This window comes from Aulostomus chinensis, chromosome 10, assembly GCF_037954235.1.
Source record: "Aulostomus chinensis isolate RoL2024-O1b breed Wild chromosome 10, RoL_Achi_v1.0, whole genome shotgun sequence".
Classification (NCBI taxonomy): domain Eukaryota; kingdom Metazoa; phylum Chordata; class Actinopteri; order Syngnathiformes; family Aulostomidae; genus Aulostomus; species Aulostomus chinensis.
The window spans coordinates 9,678,688-9,697,338 of record NC_141329.1 but is presented as its reverse complement, the minus strand read 5'-3'; the positions used below and the strand labels follow the sequence as shown (position 1 = coordinate 9,697,338).

The 18,651-nt window shown below is 41.3% G+C and overlaps 1 protein-coding gene across 1 annotated transcript in view; it reads right to left on the bottom strand.

The window, feature by feature from the left end:
• LOC147254348 (calsyntenin-2-like) overlaps window positions 1-18,651 on the bottom strand; it is a 239,670-nt gene that overhangs the window by 75,568 nt on the left and 145,451 nt on the right. Inside the window, exons 4-5 of the mRNA XM_086215968.1 lie at window positions 8,547-8,755; window positions 2,607-2,756 (exon numbers count right to left, since the gene is read on the bottom strand). Coding sequence (XP_086072094.1) covers window positions 2,607-2,756; window positions 8,547-8,755 — 359 coding nt within the window. The remainder of the gene's footprint in view (window positions 1-2,606; window positions 2,757-8,546; window positions 8,756-18,651) is intronic.

The window sequence follows — 18,651 nt, the reverse complement described above, 5'->3', positions numbered from 1 at the left end:
CATGAGGCCTGGCTGCTCTGCGTGTGCGTGTGTGTTTATTATGGTGCGTCACTACATTGAGGTTGTATATACGCCCACAGCAGCAGCAGCAGCAGTCGCAGTAGCACTCATCTGCATATGCAACTACAAAGTTTGATTGTTTTGATGTGAGGGAATTGCAAAGTGAATGTTTATGGGTGTCAGTATGAAATGCATCTTTGTTTTATGTGCAGTCTATGAGTGTTGAGAATATCTGCATTCTTTCTCTGTACATCACGGAGTCTGTGATTCAACCTGTCATCGTCCTTGTTTATAATGTTTCCCTTTGGCACGAAGCACAAAAAAAAAAAAAAACCAACATTACACAACACGCTGTCAAGTGCTGCCACTGCGGCTTCTAACAACGTAATGTTGATGTATTTCTTCTGAAATTGAGAACAAAAGGAAAAGCTCTTTTTAATCGTGTTTTGTCTATTTCCTCTCTTTGATTTATTGAACCTAATAAACCTTAAAGGATAATTCTAAGTCTAATATTTCAGCCTACAGGCCCTATTTTCTTACATCGGCTCAATGTCAATGAAAATGACTGTAATTGTTTCAATTTTGAGCAAGAACACTAAGAACGTCTTTAACTGTTCCTGTCAACATCCATCCAACCATCCATTTTTTTCTGCTTATCCTGTTAAGGGTCGCGGGGGGGCTGGAGCCTATCCCAGCAGCCTTTGAGCGAGAGGCGGAGTTCACCCTGGCCGGGTCACCAGTCCATCACAGGGCCAACACATAGAGACAGACAACCATTCACACTCACAGTCACACCTACAGTCAATTTAGAGTATCAATCAGCCTCGTCCCCTCTTGATGTCTTTGGACTGTGGGAGGAAGCTGGAGTACCGGAGAGAACCCACACAGGTGAACCTGCAAACTTGATCCAGAACCTCCTTGCTGTGAGGTGGCAGTGATAACCACTAAACCACCATGCCGCCCTGCCATCAACATCTGTCCACTAAATCAGGTTCTTTTTGTCCCCCCTGCCCACTCCACATCAGACCTGCACTCATATTCCTCCAGCCTGGAGTGCACTTATATCATCACTGAGCTGTACGAGAATGACACTTGATCAGGAATCCTGCGGATCAGATTTTATATTTCATCACAAGAACAGGACTAGAAGGAATGGCGTAATCTTTCATGAGCATGACAGATAGGGAGTGAAAACCCACAACTGTGTCAGGATCCATATATTGAACATGCTGTCACACACTGACGCTGTGAACAGCTTGAATGCCAAACGGTAGGTTCTGTGAAGCGAGTGACCGAGCCAGTGCTGGTGGAAGACAACAATATTCTCATGTTCTCATCACTCTACATCAACGCTCATTATACATCTGGACAGTTTTTCTAACATCTCACTTGCACATACTGCAAAAAAAAACCACACACACTTGCCTTGCGAAATACTAGATAAGTTCCTGTAGTTTTGCCCTTGTTGCTCATTGTCACCCAAACACGCATGTAGAAAAACACCAGAACTATTCTACATGTCATTTGAATTGGTCCCCAGAATAGCAGAGCTACCACTGCACCGCTAGAAGTACAGAGTCTAGATCATTCTAATGTTCATGACTGATTTTCTAGATGTGAAATTGACTGACTCAGCCTTCTCTCAAGGTTTAAACTCTCACCCTGTTATTGAGAATCCTGACGTAGATCAGAAACACCTAAATGCATCAAAACCCCAGCCATGTGTTGCCACTTGTTTTGAGAAAACACAACTGTGGTGTTGAATTTGATCCAAACAGTTGCTCCAAGGTTTCGGCGGCTGCCACTGTGCAGCTGCCAGACCACTCATTTACCGCGTCTGTTACCAGCTCACCAAAATCAGGTCCAGTTGGAAGATAAATGACTGGACTGCAAGAAATCGAAAGTCTGAATTATCTTGGTAATGATAGAAGACCGATTGCATGCGGTTGCATTGTGAAACCGCATGTGCTCATCTTTCATCATGCGCTGTTGCTGCTGAGTAAATGGCATGGGCGTTTATCTGGAGCTGCATTTTTGTTGTTGCTGTAGAAGCACTCGAGTGCAGACTGTTGTCTCTGTATTATTCTGGGCCTTGTTAAAGCTGCCATGACTGCGCTCTGTTGTGCTCAGAACCGTGTTGGCTGTGTCACGGTGCTCTTACTAAAGTGCCGTTGATCACACCAGCTAAACTTGACAAGACGATTCCTCAGAGAGAGAGAGAGAGGGAGAGGGTGGGTGAGGGGTTGTCAGGCAAATGAGCAAGAGATGTAAGAAGGTAGGAGGAGAGCGAGAGAGAGGGAGAGAGAGAGAGCGGGAGAGAGAGAGAGAGAGAGACAGAGATAGAAAAGAGAAAGCCAGACAGTAAAATAAGCAGAAATGGAGAAAAATTAAGCATGTATACTTTAGCAAGCTAAGCAAGGACACACACACGCACATGCGCACACACGTGCACTAAGTAGTGCAAATAATCGCATCTGTGTTTCTACCAGGATGAAAAGAACACGCACAGCTCAGCACACTGACTCGGGTAATCACACACAAATAAATGCATCTGCGTTTGTGGATGTATAAACATTACACACAGAGACCTGCCTCTGAAGGCTCACCTTGCCAGCCAGGTTTGCAAACAGGCTTGACGTCAATGCGGACAGGGACGTTGTGTAAGGCTCTCTTCTGGCCACAGTCCCAGGCTGTTACCTGGATCTCATACTGCTGCTGTCGGTCGTAGCTCAGCTTCTCCGTGTTCCGGATGTTTCCTGGTGGGAAGAAAGTCGCTCAAGTTCAAATAACCCAAATATCTCATTAAAATGACCAGTAGAGAATAGTTAAGTCTCACGGCATGCCTCACAAATCATCAAACCGACGTATTTTGAACATTAAGAGTCCCAAAAAGACCTCCAAAGTCAGTAAGAAGACAAACTGTCTGCTTAAGTTGGAAGTGGTGAAGAAAATTCAGTTGTAATTAACATCTCCGGAGTTCTCCAAACCAACCTTTCATTCTGTCTGGCTCATTCAGTGCAGCCAGGGTTTCTGTATTTCAGTAATTAGTTTCAACATGCCCTTAATTCCTGTCTCTCAAGATTCCCATCAACACAACCACCTGTAATCAATTTAGGTAAATTTTAGAAGTGGATAGCAGTGTTATTATAGGGGATGGATGTGAACTCTTGACAGGGGCAGGAGGTCTTTTTCACGGAAGACATCTTAATATGTTACCAGAAAATGATTGAATCTTGTGTTTCAGGCATTTAGTTGCTTGGGTTTTAGGGTGCCTGTCTCCATGGAACCTCCTAATGAGTCAGGACCAGGGGAGTTAAGTGGAGCTTCCAAATGTATGGCACGTCAGTCCTTACCTGACTACACTACTAAGACTTTAGTCATTCAAAAAAGGCCTCAGCATTACAACTAAGCCACCTCCTGAACTTTTCTAAAGTTTGAAGCAGCCCAGAGAAACTCAAAGTCACACAAACCTACAAGAGTGCTAATGTGGCTTCTGGCACTGTTTTAAAGATGATAATGAAATTCATAAAAACAATCAATAAACCACTGCAGACATGATGAAGATTACTGATCACGGCAGTAACGTATCATTGGGCCATGTGGGCACTGGTAGACTGGGATGCACATACCACAAACTATTATACAATGACCTATAGCCAAGCTAGAGAATTTGAGAGGTCAAGAACAAGTCCAAAGGTAGGGCGAGGCCAAGACAGACTAAAGCAGCACAAGACCAAGCCAGGACCAGAGCCAGGACTCTGTGAAGGTCCAGTTGCAATATTTACAGACTGAGCAGTGGTTTTCTTTTTTTTATTTCAAAAATTGTTTACATACAAATCCTTATGTTTTTTTGTAGCCAAATTTAATCACAGAATTAGCTGACAGCTTCTTCCACTAACACGTGAGTGTGTGTGTGTGTGTGTGTGTGTGTAGAGGGGTGGGGCGTTTTCATATAAAATCAAATACTACAGAGGAAATTTAGCAATATCACTACAGTCGTGGTCATAAAATGAAATCTGAAGTCCGCTTGGTCCAAGACCAAGACAAGACTGCGTAAAAATGTGGTTGATTCAAAGACAAGACTGAGACTTTTCTACTACAGCACTTAAAGTCAGGATCGTAAAATACCATAACCACCTTATAACAATTACCCAGTAACAGCTCGCATTACTACACTCTCCTAAAGGCTACATCTCATAACACTCCAGCTCACTGTTAGCTCAGGAGGACAGGAAAACACTTTGACGGAGTGAGGTGAACTATCCCTTTAACTTCCCATGGAAAACTTCCAGAAAGATTACAGATATGTACTGTAATGTTTCCATCGCTTTACAAACATATTTGTCTTCTGTGTCTTTAATGTTTGATTCATGACATCACCCACTGTGAAATGCTGCTTGTGGGCTTAAACACTGTGTGTATGCGTGCATGTTTATGTGTTTTGGTAAGGGAGTGAAGTGCATTTCATTTTTCATCATAATTACACATCATTCTGAGATGAAGTGACATCATATAATAAATATGATGCAGGCAGATATGATGTGCTGTTGTCTCACGCACACAGATGTTTGATTAGTGCTAATTGTTTGTAATGTTTTCATTAAAGCCTATTGCTTCTTGATTGCAAGATGCTGATACTTGTCCTCTCACCTTGTTATTTCACGCTAATGTTTTTAAAATCAATGGTGGCTGTGATTTTCTTAGGTGAAAATATAGCCACCTAACAAGAACCGTAAATAGCCCACTCATCAGCAACATCCTAAATCAAAAACAGCATTCAGGGATGGAGAGCCACCTGCTTCATCACGAACAGTGACCCATTTACCAAAGCAGAGTCTTTCCTCATGCGGAGCAGAGTGCATGAAGGGAGCTCTTGTAGTCTTAATGTGTCTGTTAATATTTGATGAGTCTTCAACTTCAAATGAATGACAATGCTACACAACCACACACACACACACACTCCTGCCTGGGCTGGGCTGAGAACACTCGGAGTGTGTGAAGAACACTGAAAGGCGACACACTTGAAGTGTAGCTGGGATTTGTTCTTGCGCCTTGTGTTTGGATGTCTCTGGAGGCTGTTGTATTGTGGGAAGAGAGGTGAACAGGCAGCTGCACGGTGATAACGTGGTATATTGGAATACGGAGTGTGTGAGTGGGAAGATTAACTGTAATTCATATGAGGATGGCATTGTTCCCTTTCTTCTCATAGAATCCTTCCTTCCTCATTCCTTCCTTTTCCAAACTTCCTTCTCGGTTTACTTCTTGTCTCACTAGTTTTGCAGCCTCATCCAATTTCCCTGTTTGCTGCCTCATCTGTTGTTCAGCCCTCTCTTCTTTTTTCCCCGTCCCTCACTCTCTTTCACACACACACACACAAACACAAGTATGCACGCACACAAGCTTCCATTTTTCTGCAAGACCGAGGTTCCTATTTCCACCTCCTTCAATTACTACATCAACTTATCCGTGTCAGCAGGCTGTGCGTGCTGTGACTGCTGGCAAGGGTGGCCATCTAGTAAATGACACCCTTACCCTCCATCTCACTCTCTTTATTTGTGTCTCTATCAACACACACACACACACCACACACACACACACTGACAAGCAAATCATCTCTGCATACTTATTTATGCATCCCTGTGCATCATCCCTTTAATAATTACTTTTTTACTTAATGCCATTCAGCCATTCTGCTCTTCATCATCATCTTGTGAGCCTACATCAATCTAATAGTTCTCAGACTTTGCTCATCATTCTGAAACCATAATACAACCAACTGATGCAATGAGAGGCAAAAAAAAAAAAATCTGCTTAGTTAATTTAATTAAACTGTGCTGATGAATCCGCAAAAATGAGACATGATAATCTGAGCTCTTACTGTAAAGCGAGGATACTGGCCGAACAGATTTTCTCAGATTAAATGACATTCTATGAGTAGAAAGAGTATAAAATAAGGACATGTAAACCTCCAGAGCTTTAGTTGAGGTCCTCTTTTCTCCTCGTAACCTCTTAGTCTCTCATCTTGAGGTGGACGCATCATTCCATGGAAATGTCTTCAGCTGGAAGAGGATGGCATTTCTGATAATAATTTGAGGAGGTAAAAAATCTCCATAATATTCTAAACTTCCATCTCCTCTGCCTCATAATCCTTTCCTTTCCAAACTTCATAATTCCTGCCTCCTCCCTTTCTTCTCTACTTTCCTGCTCTCTCTCTCTCTCTCCTCACCTGAGAGCAGCGGTTATGTTCAGCCTCCTATGAGCTTAGATGCCAGTGTGTTCTCATGGACTTGCCGTTCCAATCAGAGAGACCCCTGGGAAATAACACAACGCTAAAGCCATTTACGGGCATTTGAAGAAAACTTTTAGTAGCAGTACTACAGTATGTATATTTCAGCTAAGCACTGAAGTGTGTTTACCTTCCAAGACAGCTGGTTTCTCCAGATCACGACATCATAAGATCACAAGAAAAAAAAACTAGTCAGGCTTCAAGCCAGTCAGTTCCCTTTGAAGAGATATGAGCAAAGTGAGGACAGCAAGAACTGTTGGTTCAAAACAACAATTAGCATAGTTGCTGCTATAGCATCTCAGAAGACTATTTCCTCTTTGAAAGAGGAACAAAGAACCAGGCTGAAGGCTTTTTTCCATGGAAAAAATGTTGTTGTTTTTTTTTCTCTTCTACCAACTGGCCTCAACATCTATGGTGGTTTGTTGGTCTGATTGGCTGCAGTTAGCTGGAGACTCTCATATTTAGATTTCAGACAACTTTAAAGATTTCAAGGAGAGCAGTTCACAGCTTGCCCTGTCCACAATCACACATAATACATCTGATACGTTACATGTCAAAAATCCCAGACAGTGGTCAGTGAGTGAACACAGCCCCCGCTTGCTGGGCTGTTTTCAAGCACTGCTTGGTACTTTCTATGCTTCTAGACTGCATTAGAACTACATGATACGGAGATATATAGTTAATCAGGCTTGAGGTATATGGGTGTGTTCTGTTTTTAGCCCTGCTACAATTACCCATGTTTTCCTAACCTGATTATTTTTCACTCTCACAGCCAAACCAGCCTCTTTTCCAACCTCCATCTCCCTCCTCTCTCTCCCTTAGCTGCTCTCAAGTTCAAGTGCTCTCACAGCTTTTTCTCAGCGGTCAATGGCTGAGCAATACCCCTTCATTTGGAGGGAGAGAAGAAAGAGAACTACAATTGCATCTTCCCCTACCCCCGGAATGATCAGTGGGCAGTTTGGCTTGAGTCCGATTCAGGCAGCCTTTTTTATTGCAACACCTTAAGAGACAGCAACACTCTGCAGTCGGCAGCAACAAAAACATAAAATTTAATGTCCTGTGCATCTGTGTATTCTGGAAAATTATACATCAAAAAGTCGATTATGTAAGGCTCCTGGTTGTATTTGAATATCTTGTCTGGCAGGGTTAGTTTTACAGTTCAGAGGGGAGGAATGCACTCTGACTTTGTATATGTAACTCAGGAAAGGCATTAAAACACAAATGGCAAAAATATTGATACATGGACTACTGTTCTGAGAAAATGGTTTAATGTAGAGGTCAGTCTGAAAATGTATACAGATGGATGGATGTCTCACTTGGCTTCAGCACATTTCATCCTCAGCATAAAAATCTGTCTTAAGTTGTATCCTTACAAGAGTGTATTCATGGATATACAGAATGTTCACTAGAAAGTTGTTCTCCGGTCCTTTTGAAGGCTATTTCATAAATAGAATTGCGTGGAGGGTCCAATGATTTTGGACTTTCTGTAAATAGAGCAAAAACCTCAGCAAAGAAGTTATTGGACATGGAGTACATCACAACAACAAGAAGCTGAAGGGTTGTAAAGGAGGCATTTTGAGGTAAAGTAGGTGCTAACAAGAACAAGTGACAATAGACTAAAAATAATCAAGACTCATGGGTCATCCATTTTCTTCCTCTTAACCTGTTTAGGGTCGCAGCGGCTGGAGCCTATCCCAGCAGCTTTTGGACGAGAGGCGGGGTTCACCCTGGACAGGTCGCCAGTCCATAACAGGGCCAACACATAGACAGACAACCATTCACACTCACAGCCACACCTACGGTCAATTTAGAGTATCAATCAGCCAGCAGGAGTACCTAGAGACACTGATCAAGAGTGTCAATATTCCCTGATGTTTTGTTGCTAGACATGGGAAGAAATGGCCAGAAAACCCTGCATTGCAGAACTGATCCTGAGCCTTTAGTATGGTACATTGTTGATCTGCAGTAGTCATGTATCTGTAAACCAGCAACATGGGCATTGGGACACGACAATGAGGGTTGAGCATCATTTTGGGTAAGTTGTGTCTTAAAAGTGCATGTGTTTTTCAGAGGATGTTCTCATTGTAGGTATGCGGCATTCAGGATCTAGATTTCTGTAGCAAGAAGATCGCAGATGTCTGGCATTGCAGGACTTTAGTAGGTAAAAATAGCGTGCAATGCACATCCTTGTATTAATAATTAATATTTGAGGTAGTAACACACTGAGGCTCTTTCCCTCTCTTATACTGGATGTACTCACCATTGCGATCTATAGCAAAAGGTGTGTTGGTGGTGGTGATCTGGTAGTTACAGATCTGGCTGTATTGTGGGGAACAGTCCTGGTCAGTGGCCTCCACCTGCAGGATGCTGTCATAGATCTTGCCTTCTGTCACTGCAGCGCGATACTGGGGCTCCCGAAATACTGGGGTGAACTCATTCACATCATTGACCTGAATGTGCACCACCGCCCTGCGGACAGGAAGAGAAGAGAGGGGAAATTAGTAGAGTCTCATCTACATAGAGTGTTCAGAATTACAACAGTGGGGGCATTTTTCTGTAAAAATTCTGTAAATTAAATGTACCAGTATCATTCAATCTGTAATAAATTGTGGCAATGTAGAAAAAACAACAACAACCTAACACTACTCATGTTGCTTTGTCCTGGGGACTCATATATCAATCATACTGTAGAAGGAAATACAGTAAAAGGCAGGGATTTGGTCTCAGATGTTTCAAATTTGCCTGTTAATTTTTCTACATGAATCTCTTGGTACAAGAACTGCAGGTGGTATAATTATGCCTGCAAAGGCATTTCAATATATGAACAAATGCAAATTCATGATTTAAATGATTAGCTAACTCACCAACTTTATTTAATAATTAGCCCTCTGCACAGGAGTCTTTACAGGTAATAGAAAGGTAAACACTGTTTTAACTGATCAAACAATTATTCATCACAGACTTTCCGACTGAGCAGCAAGGCCAACACCAGGACTCTGGAACACCTAAATGGCCCACCGTATGTTAATAATTACATTATTATACCTTTTAATGACCTGTCAAAATGGCTGTCGTTTAAAAGGTGAAAACAGTTGCTCATGTGCAAAAAGGAAAGAAAGCCCGAATGTTGTGTTTTTCACTTTCTGGATATATATATATATATATATATATATATATATATATATATATATATATATATATATATATATGTATATATACATATATGTATATATGTATATATACATATATGTATATATGTATATATACACATATATATGTATATATATACATATATATGTGTATATATGTATGTATACATATATATGTGTATATATGTATGTATACATATATATGTGTATATATGTATGTATATATATGTGTATATATGTATGTATATATATATATATATATATATATATATATATATACACACACACACACACATATACATATAAATCAGGTTATGTGAACTTGTTTGTCCTATTTGTGATTAACTGCAAAGCCTTGGCCTAAAACGACTTCTGTGGCAAACTGAGTCTTTGAAATTTATGTTCACAGCAGTGGGAGTTTAATATCTGTCACTTCGCTGTTTTGCTGAAAAGTGCAAAAAAAAAAAGTTGTTGTAAGGTATTGATAGAGCTGCAAACACTGGCTAAATCCCCAAATCAGCATTAATCAATCATTCCATAAGTGACCTACTAGCATAATGTTATGTCATCAAATTTAAATGTGTTCATTGGTATTCTCCAGGAGACAGACAGCAACAGATTATATAATCAATCCTTCCAATCACTGACTGACAACCAATGATTGATGATTAAGAGAGGGAATAATCTGGTTTTAAGCTTCAGAACAGATTTGATGCTTTAAGAAACAAAGGGAAGTGATGAGTATGTGGTTTACAGGATTACCTGGGAGGGAGAGGGAAATTATCACATCACAAAAAAAACACAAATATCTCTCTAATGTGAAAATGGCTGGAGACGGAGAAAACAAGTCTGTGAGGAAGCTTTACCCTGAGATCCTGGATCCTCACTGCTGTGTCCCCCCCTGCAGCAAATATATAGCCTCAGACACAGATGTGTCATAGTTTGAAAAGGACAGATTGTGCTATTTTCATTATGTTATATAATACTATGCGACATATGTTACATTACACTTTCCCTCCTCTAAATTTCAACTCATTTTTAATCCACCGTATTCATCTGCTGGTTACAGTCAGTGGCTTATACGGACTAAGATTTGACTTCAGTGCGAAAAAAAATCGGACTTTTTGTTATGGATAAGAGTATCCAAGAGTTAAGATGAGCCCACCTCAGCAGAGTAGAAACCTGACCCTCTGTATCAAATTGTGTGGAACCAAGAGTTAATGTGATCGAACAAATAACATTTGGCTCCAGAAACTAAATTTTATGTGATGGCCCTGTTACTGCAATTATGTTCGGCCAAACAGCAGAGGAGGATGGCAGTAAGAAACACTGACAGATGATGGCAGCACCAGAGTGCACAGTAAATTCCTCTGCCAGCCTTGTTTTGTCATATTAATGACACTCGCTCATAAACATTACCCCCCTGCTTTGCCACAATCCCTTGTGTCGAGGGAGGATAACATATGTTCCACTTCTCTGGGACTTGTGTTTGTGTGTGAGTGTGTGCGCTCATACTTGTGCACACAGATTCACGATATACAATTAAATGTAAGAATTGCGAATATTTCTGACTGTGAGTGTGCATGTGAGCGTGGGTCTCCCTCTTGATGGCTCACATCTGGCTAAAACAGACGCCAGACCCTCTAGGGCTCGAGTTTGTGTTTGTATGTGACCGTGTGTGTATCCATGTTGCTGGAACAATGCCAAGCTCATCCACGGCCACCATCCTTCCCTGTGACAAGGCTCGGCTCAGAACCAGCCAGTCCACAATGACTCAGAATGATACAGACGATGGGGGGGGGTTAAGAGGCTCAATGACATCAAGAATATTTGGACAAAAACAAGAGGGGAGGCTATTGTGGAAAGAAATCAATGGTTAAATAAATTACAACACCCTGATGACAGAAGAAATGACATCTTGTGCTTGGACTGTGTGATTACTTAGCAGAACAAAGACTAAACTAACTGGTATAAACACAAACCATGACACAATAACAGTCAGACCAAGAGAGGCATCCAGTAGATGGGATCCACAATGTTGCAAGAGAACAAACTTGTTATACTCTATTTGTTCTCATCACAAGTTTGTCATATAGGCAATGAAGTAGAAGTACAAGAGTCTTGGTCATCTACCAGTGGAACATAGCGAGCATCCTGAGGAATCACTTTATAATTTATAATAACTACCGTAGCAGTTAGAAGTGGCCATGTTACATGTCGTCCTGCAGACGGAGATAAAGTTCGGGAATATCCAGGATGGAGCCAGTTCGTCGGTCATAAGTCTTAATTTGCAATGTCGAAGCTCATTCAAAAATGGGGTCACTATTTTTCAGTTTTTGTTTTGCTATTTCAATCAACCTTTTTTACGGCGATGCTTCCAAATGTGCTTCAAAGTATGTTGAGGTAACGTGTCTTGTGGTGCAAGGAGCATGGCTTTCACATGGGTTGGTTAAGTTGGTGATGAGCCAATGTGAACACAATAGCACAGCCTCTCTATTTATACAGCATTGGTGCAGTGTTGTTTGAGGGTTGTCTGACATTCTAAATCCTCCCAGACGATCTCTGACTTTGATTGACTGATTGTTTCCATCACAACATACAAAGTGTACAGACAAACAGACAAGAGTATCAAAGCTATCCTGACTGTCATCTCAGTCCCTAGACGATCAGAACCCAGACTCCTTGGACCCCAGACTTCAAACTTGGCACTGCACTTCCTTGACATGCCAGCATTTCAGACAGTTTGACATCAGCCGGTTAAACCGTGGTTGAGTTAATCGAGTTAGCTTTCTAGATTGACAGCTCTAATGTTGTTTAAACTAGATTTGCTGTTTCAAGTGTGGTGCAGGACTTCTTATTAAAGGGCAGATTCTTCCAGTGGTGCAAGGACAGAACCAAATGTGCTTCTTCTAAATACCCAACAACCCACCCTCAACCCCTGCTTGTGGATCTTGTGGGTCTATCATCAAGCCTCCTAACCATAATCTGGCTCATTGTTGACAGGGATGTGTGTGCTTTTTCAAGCATGTGAATATTGCATGACAAAACAAAGTACCCGGTGAGAGAGAAAGCCAAGCGCGTTTGATTTAAATCCAGCTAAATTGTATGCAGACAAAGGCATCAGATACCAGCTGCATGTTAATGCCAGGTTAGTATTGTTCCCAGCTTATTACATATTCATCTATACTCAATATTTATCAGCACAAAAAAAAAGACATTACTGAAAACTACACAAACTACACACACACACGGGAAGAAGACTCAATTAATCTTTGTCAAGAATTAGCCGAGAGGTTGAATCATCAATTTCCTTGTGTGAGATTAGAATAGAAATAAACAGGTCTAACTATACCGATGGGATCAAATGCACAGGACACGGGATGGTAGCCTCATCAATATGCAAGGAAATCCCACATTCACATTGACCAGCACCCTGAGGCGCTACAAGCAAAGTCCCCGGGGTGGGGGGGGGGCAGAGTAATCTCAATACAAGGTGATTCGATTGGCCACTCCACACCAGGCAGAGCAGATCAAACAGTGATGGATGACTCAGACTATCCAGCTGCACAACAGCAAGACACAGATGAGGTGAAACAAAGGAATTAAGGCTGTAATCACGAGTGCACTTAACCACATGCAGGCATTGTTATTTCAACATTAAGTCAAGTTTTCGAGCATTACATGACTGACCGTTCATTTGCTCGACAAGCACATGAGCTGATGTGCAGCGGTGCCTCATGGTGACGTGATCCTGGGACAGGAACGGATGCCATTTCTGTTTTTGAGTGATAACTGAAGCAGACTAGCACAGATGTTGCCGTTGCTGCTGGTGCATATTCATTCGCTTCCACATTCTATTAGTATATAGTTAGTTTAAGAAAAAAAAAAATTCTTACAGTTACATGTATTTTCTCTCTCTCTCACACTCTCCAAGAATAATAATCACATCAAGTAACTTGGTTTTGACAGAATGAGGTTTCACTCATTAGCATCAAGTATGACAAGCATGACGTTGGGATTCTTGGTTGAATAAAGCACCTACACATTGACAGTTATGTGGAGTCCCCTGGTCTCTTCACTGCAGGAATTCATCATGGCAGCTTATGCTAACAAGATGCAGCTTTTGGCACACTTCTTTACTCATAAAAAGTGTGTTTTTGGTTGTGTATGGTGTGTTTTTGTCCAGCTATGAGATGCAAAATCAGCATATCTCTCCCCAACTATGTTGTTGTCTTATTTATATGTAAATGTAGGTATATCAGTATGCATTTGATGCAGCAAGATGTGTGTTTTTGTATGTGTGCGTGCGTGGCTGTCCTTCAGTTGGCTGTCAGGTGAGATAATTAGCCTCTCCAAGCGCCAGCAAGGTTAGGACATACAGACCTCTAAGATTTACTAATGATGACTTTAATAACTACTGTGCTGCCAAGAACCGAGTGTGTATGTGAATGTGTAGGACATGAGAAAACATCTGCGTGTCCAAATAATATACAATTTTCTAACACATTTCTAAATGCGACCCCGGGGGCATCTAACCCTTGTGTGAATACATTACCGCCTGACGGCCCCCCAGCACTTTGCTCCTGGGCTGCTGTTAAATACATGTGTCACAGTTAGGTGTGAGTCCTGGGAGGGATTATGAATATGACGTGCTTTGTAAGATGTGAGATATCCCTCAAGTCTAATTACAGCTGAGCAACAGCATAACTTTGCAAAAAGCCAAGTGTGTAGACATACACGCACGCACGCACGCACGCACGCACGCACGCACGCACGCACGCACACACACAAACACACACACACACACACACAAAGCTAAAGCTCTACTCGTTAGATGTTAATTCCTGAGATTATTGACTTGTTTTCATGCCTCAGGTTTAACAATGTTACGTCCAGTACCACTGGTGAGTTTCTGTTTGATTGTTCCTCAACCATCTACACTGTGCTATCAAACGGTCTGAGTGATATTTAGATGATATGAATCCATGTAATAATTCATCAATGCATTCTTCAAATACAATAATTCAAAAAATAATAATTTTGATTGATTTTGTGACAATATCATGTCTATGCTGTCTATTACTTTATTTGATATGTTAAAACATTTGATGTCATGGTTTCAAAATTTAAAACTTATCTTTCAAAGTGAATGTTATGGACAACCCCATTTAAAATTGTGCATGGGAAGAATAATTGGGAGAAAAGTGTATTTGATTACCTGAGGTATACTAACCTGCCCACCCTTAAGCCCACCATTTATTGTGCTAAGATAACAAGTAGCTAGCCAGTGTCCGTGGGACCCAATACAGCACAGAGGAGAGAAGGGTATCTGTCTTCTTGCCTGTGATGGGGTGCGGGAAAAAAAAGGTATTTCCAAAAAAGTTGTGGAGATCTCTCTCTTTTAACCTTTCTCCCTTGAACCTAAAGGTTGTTCTGTGGCTCTTGCCTTCAGAACTCCTCCTGGATTTTTTCTCTTCGGAGGTGGGGTGTAAATTTGAAATCCATCCATTCATCCATCCATCAGCAAGGGAAGCATACCTCATTCATCCATCCATCCATTTTCAACAGCCTGTCCTGTTAAGGGTTGTGGGGGGGCTGGAGCCTATCCCAGCAGCCTTTGAGTGAGAGGTGGGGTTCAACACATAGAGACAAACAACCATTCACACTCACAGTCACACCTACAGTCAATTTAGAGAATCAATCAGCCTCGTCCCCTCTTGATGTCTTTGGACTGTTAGGGGAAGCTGGAGTACAAGGGAGAGAACCCACACAGGCACAGGGAGAACATGGAGACTCCACACAGAAAGATCCCCTGTCCGAGCCGGGGTTTCTAACCCGGAACCTTCTTGCTGTGAGGCGACAGTGCTGACCACTGCACCAACGTGCTGCCCATTTCAATTCCAGGTGGAAACAAAGATTTGACAATATAACATAACTATTATAAATGTGTCACTAAAAATACAACACAACAGCAAGGGGGAGAACGCTCAAGTCCATTTTTTTTAAACCGCCACTGTCCATTGTGTTAATATAATCCACCAAATTTTGCAAAGATAGCGGCAGACAGAGACAAATACTTGGAGCACTTTGGTGTCTTTGGAAACTTTGGTATGACTTTGATGTGTATGACTTGCCAGTTAACTATTTCACAGCCAACTCTTTTGATTACATTGTAGATTACTTGAAGATATAAACCATTTCTGCATACAAAATGATTTTTTTTGGGGGGGGGGGGGGTCAGGAGCACTTTTCACTAATTAAAAGTTTCCATGCATTAAAAGTCTATTGATGTAATCACGATCGAGTTCAATCAATAAGCAGGAGCCACGGACATTAATCACCTTTATAGCTCTTCACCACAAAGGCTGAGTTCACGGTTCAGAGCAGTTTGCTAGAGTTCAGCCCAGCAGTATCTTAGATTAATTGATGTTTCATTTATTGATGACCTGCAGCAGAAACTGTCTTGAGGAGTTTAAGGTGAAATCAAAGGAATGTGAATGTGGCTTGGACTGAAGCAGTATGATGGAGAGCAGGCAGATCTTGTACTCACAGCCAGGAAAGAAAGTCATCTGGTTAATCTTATCTTTCTGTTTCTCCTGTGATCATTTCTGACAAAGTCCAAAAGGACATTTCTTGTCCCTGCATTATGATGCACTTATTCAAAGTCCAACGTGGCATTTAAGGAGGAAACAACATCTCATTTGGGTGAAAAACTACATGTCAGTCAGACATTTTGTATAGCTGGGGCAGAGAGAGCAGACATTTGTTTGCTTGGAAGGACTCTGCCTAAATATTCAAATGCTTGAGTCAGTGGCTGAGACATGAGTACAGAGAAAAGGAAGAACTGAGTCAGACAGCAGGAGCTGCACTGGAGTCAGCCGGGACAAAAGGACAGAGAAGTAGGGCAGCAGACAGTGTTGAGTAAAGAATAGAAGATGGAGGGAAGTTAAAACTCATCCCATGTCATTCTTGATCCTCTTCCTTGTCCTCTTTGCCTGTTAATTTTCTTGACTACTTCTCCACTGTGGACATGTCCGGTAATTTGAGCACAGCCGTAGGCAGAGATTCTTCTCCCCTGTTAGCTTCTTTCTAGATCGAATCGAGCGGCGCTGCAAAAGGCCAGCCTCATCCTTTGAGAGTTGTCGAGGAAAGGACAGGCCATTTAAAAGTGTCCGCAAATTTACTTGCCCGCCAGCGCCTGTCTGCATGAACTTAATGTGGCTCTGCATAGCACAGTGGGCAGTGAGTTATGTAGAAAGTAATAGACTGTCTGGTTGAAGTACAGGGACATGACACGTGATAACAACATGGAAATATTAGCTCAAATCCATCATCTGATAGGCCCTGAACACGCAAACATACAGCAAATACATGGCATTCAAACACTGCTGAGTTTGTGTGTGTGTGTGTGTGTGTGTGTGTGTGTGGCTGTAGGGGAAGCAGAGATGAAGTGGAGGGAAGGGGTCAGTCTACTATATATCCTACAGTAGACAGCTAGATGATAGATGGATACAGGAGATCAGAGGGTGACGACAAGGTGAGGTCATGTGAAGTCTGCAGCAGACAAATACAGTTACCAGAAAGGCTGCATAGACATTTCAGACAGAAGTTATTTAAGGAAACCAACACGTGTGTCAAACTGTTGTCAATTGGCTTCTTCAAAGTAAGAAGTCTTCCATCTGTGTGTGTGTGTGTGTGTGTGTGTGTGCTGACTCGGTTGGATCTTAAAAAAAAACAAAAAACTGACTAAGCTTTTGCCAGCTGGATGGAAAGAAGACAGATGTGAAAACATTGGTTGTTTATTTTCGTTATTATTCCAAAATATGACAATTTTCAAAAACTGAAAAGGAATCATATACTTTAAACAACATATTGCAGTAGAATTTTCAGATTTTTTTTCTGTTTCCCAAATGCAGCTTTTTTCAATTATGTTGAGAATGCTGTTACCATGAGGTTTTATGAACATTTGTTAGACGTGCAGACAGTATGTTCGGAATTTCCATCTCTTCTCCAGGTTTTTTTTCCAGTAGTTCGTGACCTTGCCCTGACCAAACTGCCTCTAGCCTGTTTACAGCCAGGAGCATAAATGCGCTGCAGCAGCTTAAAGCTACCACATAGACTGCTAGCAAGCGAGACCATCTAACATCCCGAATTACAGTCAAAGTCTCGCTAATGCAACATGTCAGGAAATACCTAAAATCCCTTTCTTTTCTGTCATAATGCGCATTGGGAAAAATTCTGTTGGAAGGTCCTAGTTTGTTGTGCTTTAACAAAGACAGCACCCCTTCCCGACAATCCTCGCTCATCGCAATTTGCCCGTAAACAGGATTACTGGTGTGATATTAATTTTCCTTTGCTTTTAAAACAGTTTAGCCAGAATATAATCACTTGTAAAATAAAAGTAAAAACCACAATAATGGGATATTGAGTTCAGCCATAGCGATGGCAGGAGATATTCCAAATATTGTGCTTTAAAAAAAAAAAAAAAAAAAAGATGATGATATTTGGATGACAGCTATTATTATGGGTAATTTCCCTCACTTTTATCTGGTGGCTGGTGAAATGTTTTAACAAATCTGAGAAAAAAAAAAAATAAAAAAACCTCCTGCCTACATGATTGTTTTCCAACACATAAACAGGTATTCCCGGGAAAAGGACCAAGTGATAATTTGCCAGATAATTTAGTGAGATGAGGTGAAATAAGGTGAGACGGAAACTAAATACAGTAAATGATGGTCTGGATCCGCAGTCAGTCTTTCATCAACACAATCACCCCCCCCCCCCCCCCCCAAAAAAAAGCTCATTTATTTACTTAGTTTTGTTGTTGTTCGTGAACAATTATAGTGTTCTCTTATTGGAATCATTATTTTCTTTCACCGAGTTAAAGTTGTTTTCAGTTTAAGCTGTAGTTTTAAACACTGTGTATACAGAGGAGTTTTAATCATGATGACTAATTTGATGAATAAATGATAGATGAACTGTTTGTAGCCACAGACGTTCATAATACTTGTGCATACTGATGGATGAGCTAAAGAACCTTGTTAATATGATACAAGAAATTGCACTTGTTTGCTGCTCTTGTCATTCTCATGTGTAGCAGGTGGTGGAGGCATGAAATATAGACCACTTACACTCAACTATGGCTGGATAGATATAAGGCTAACCATTAGTTTCAACACAAAATGAATGAGAATGTCGTTCATCATCCCCTTTGTT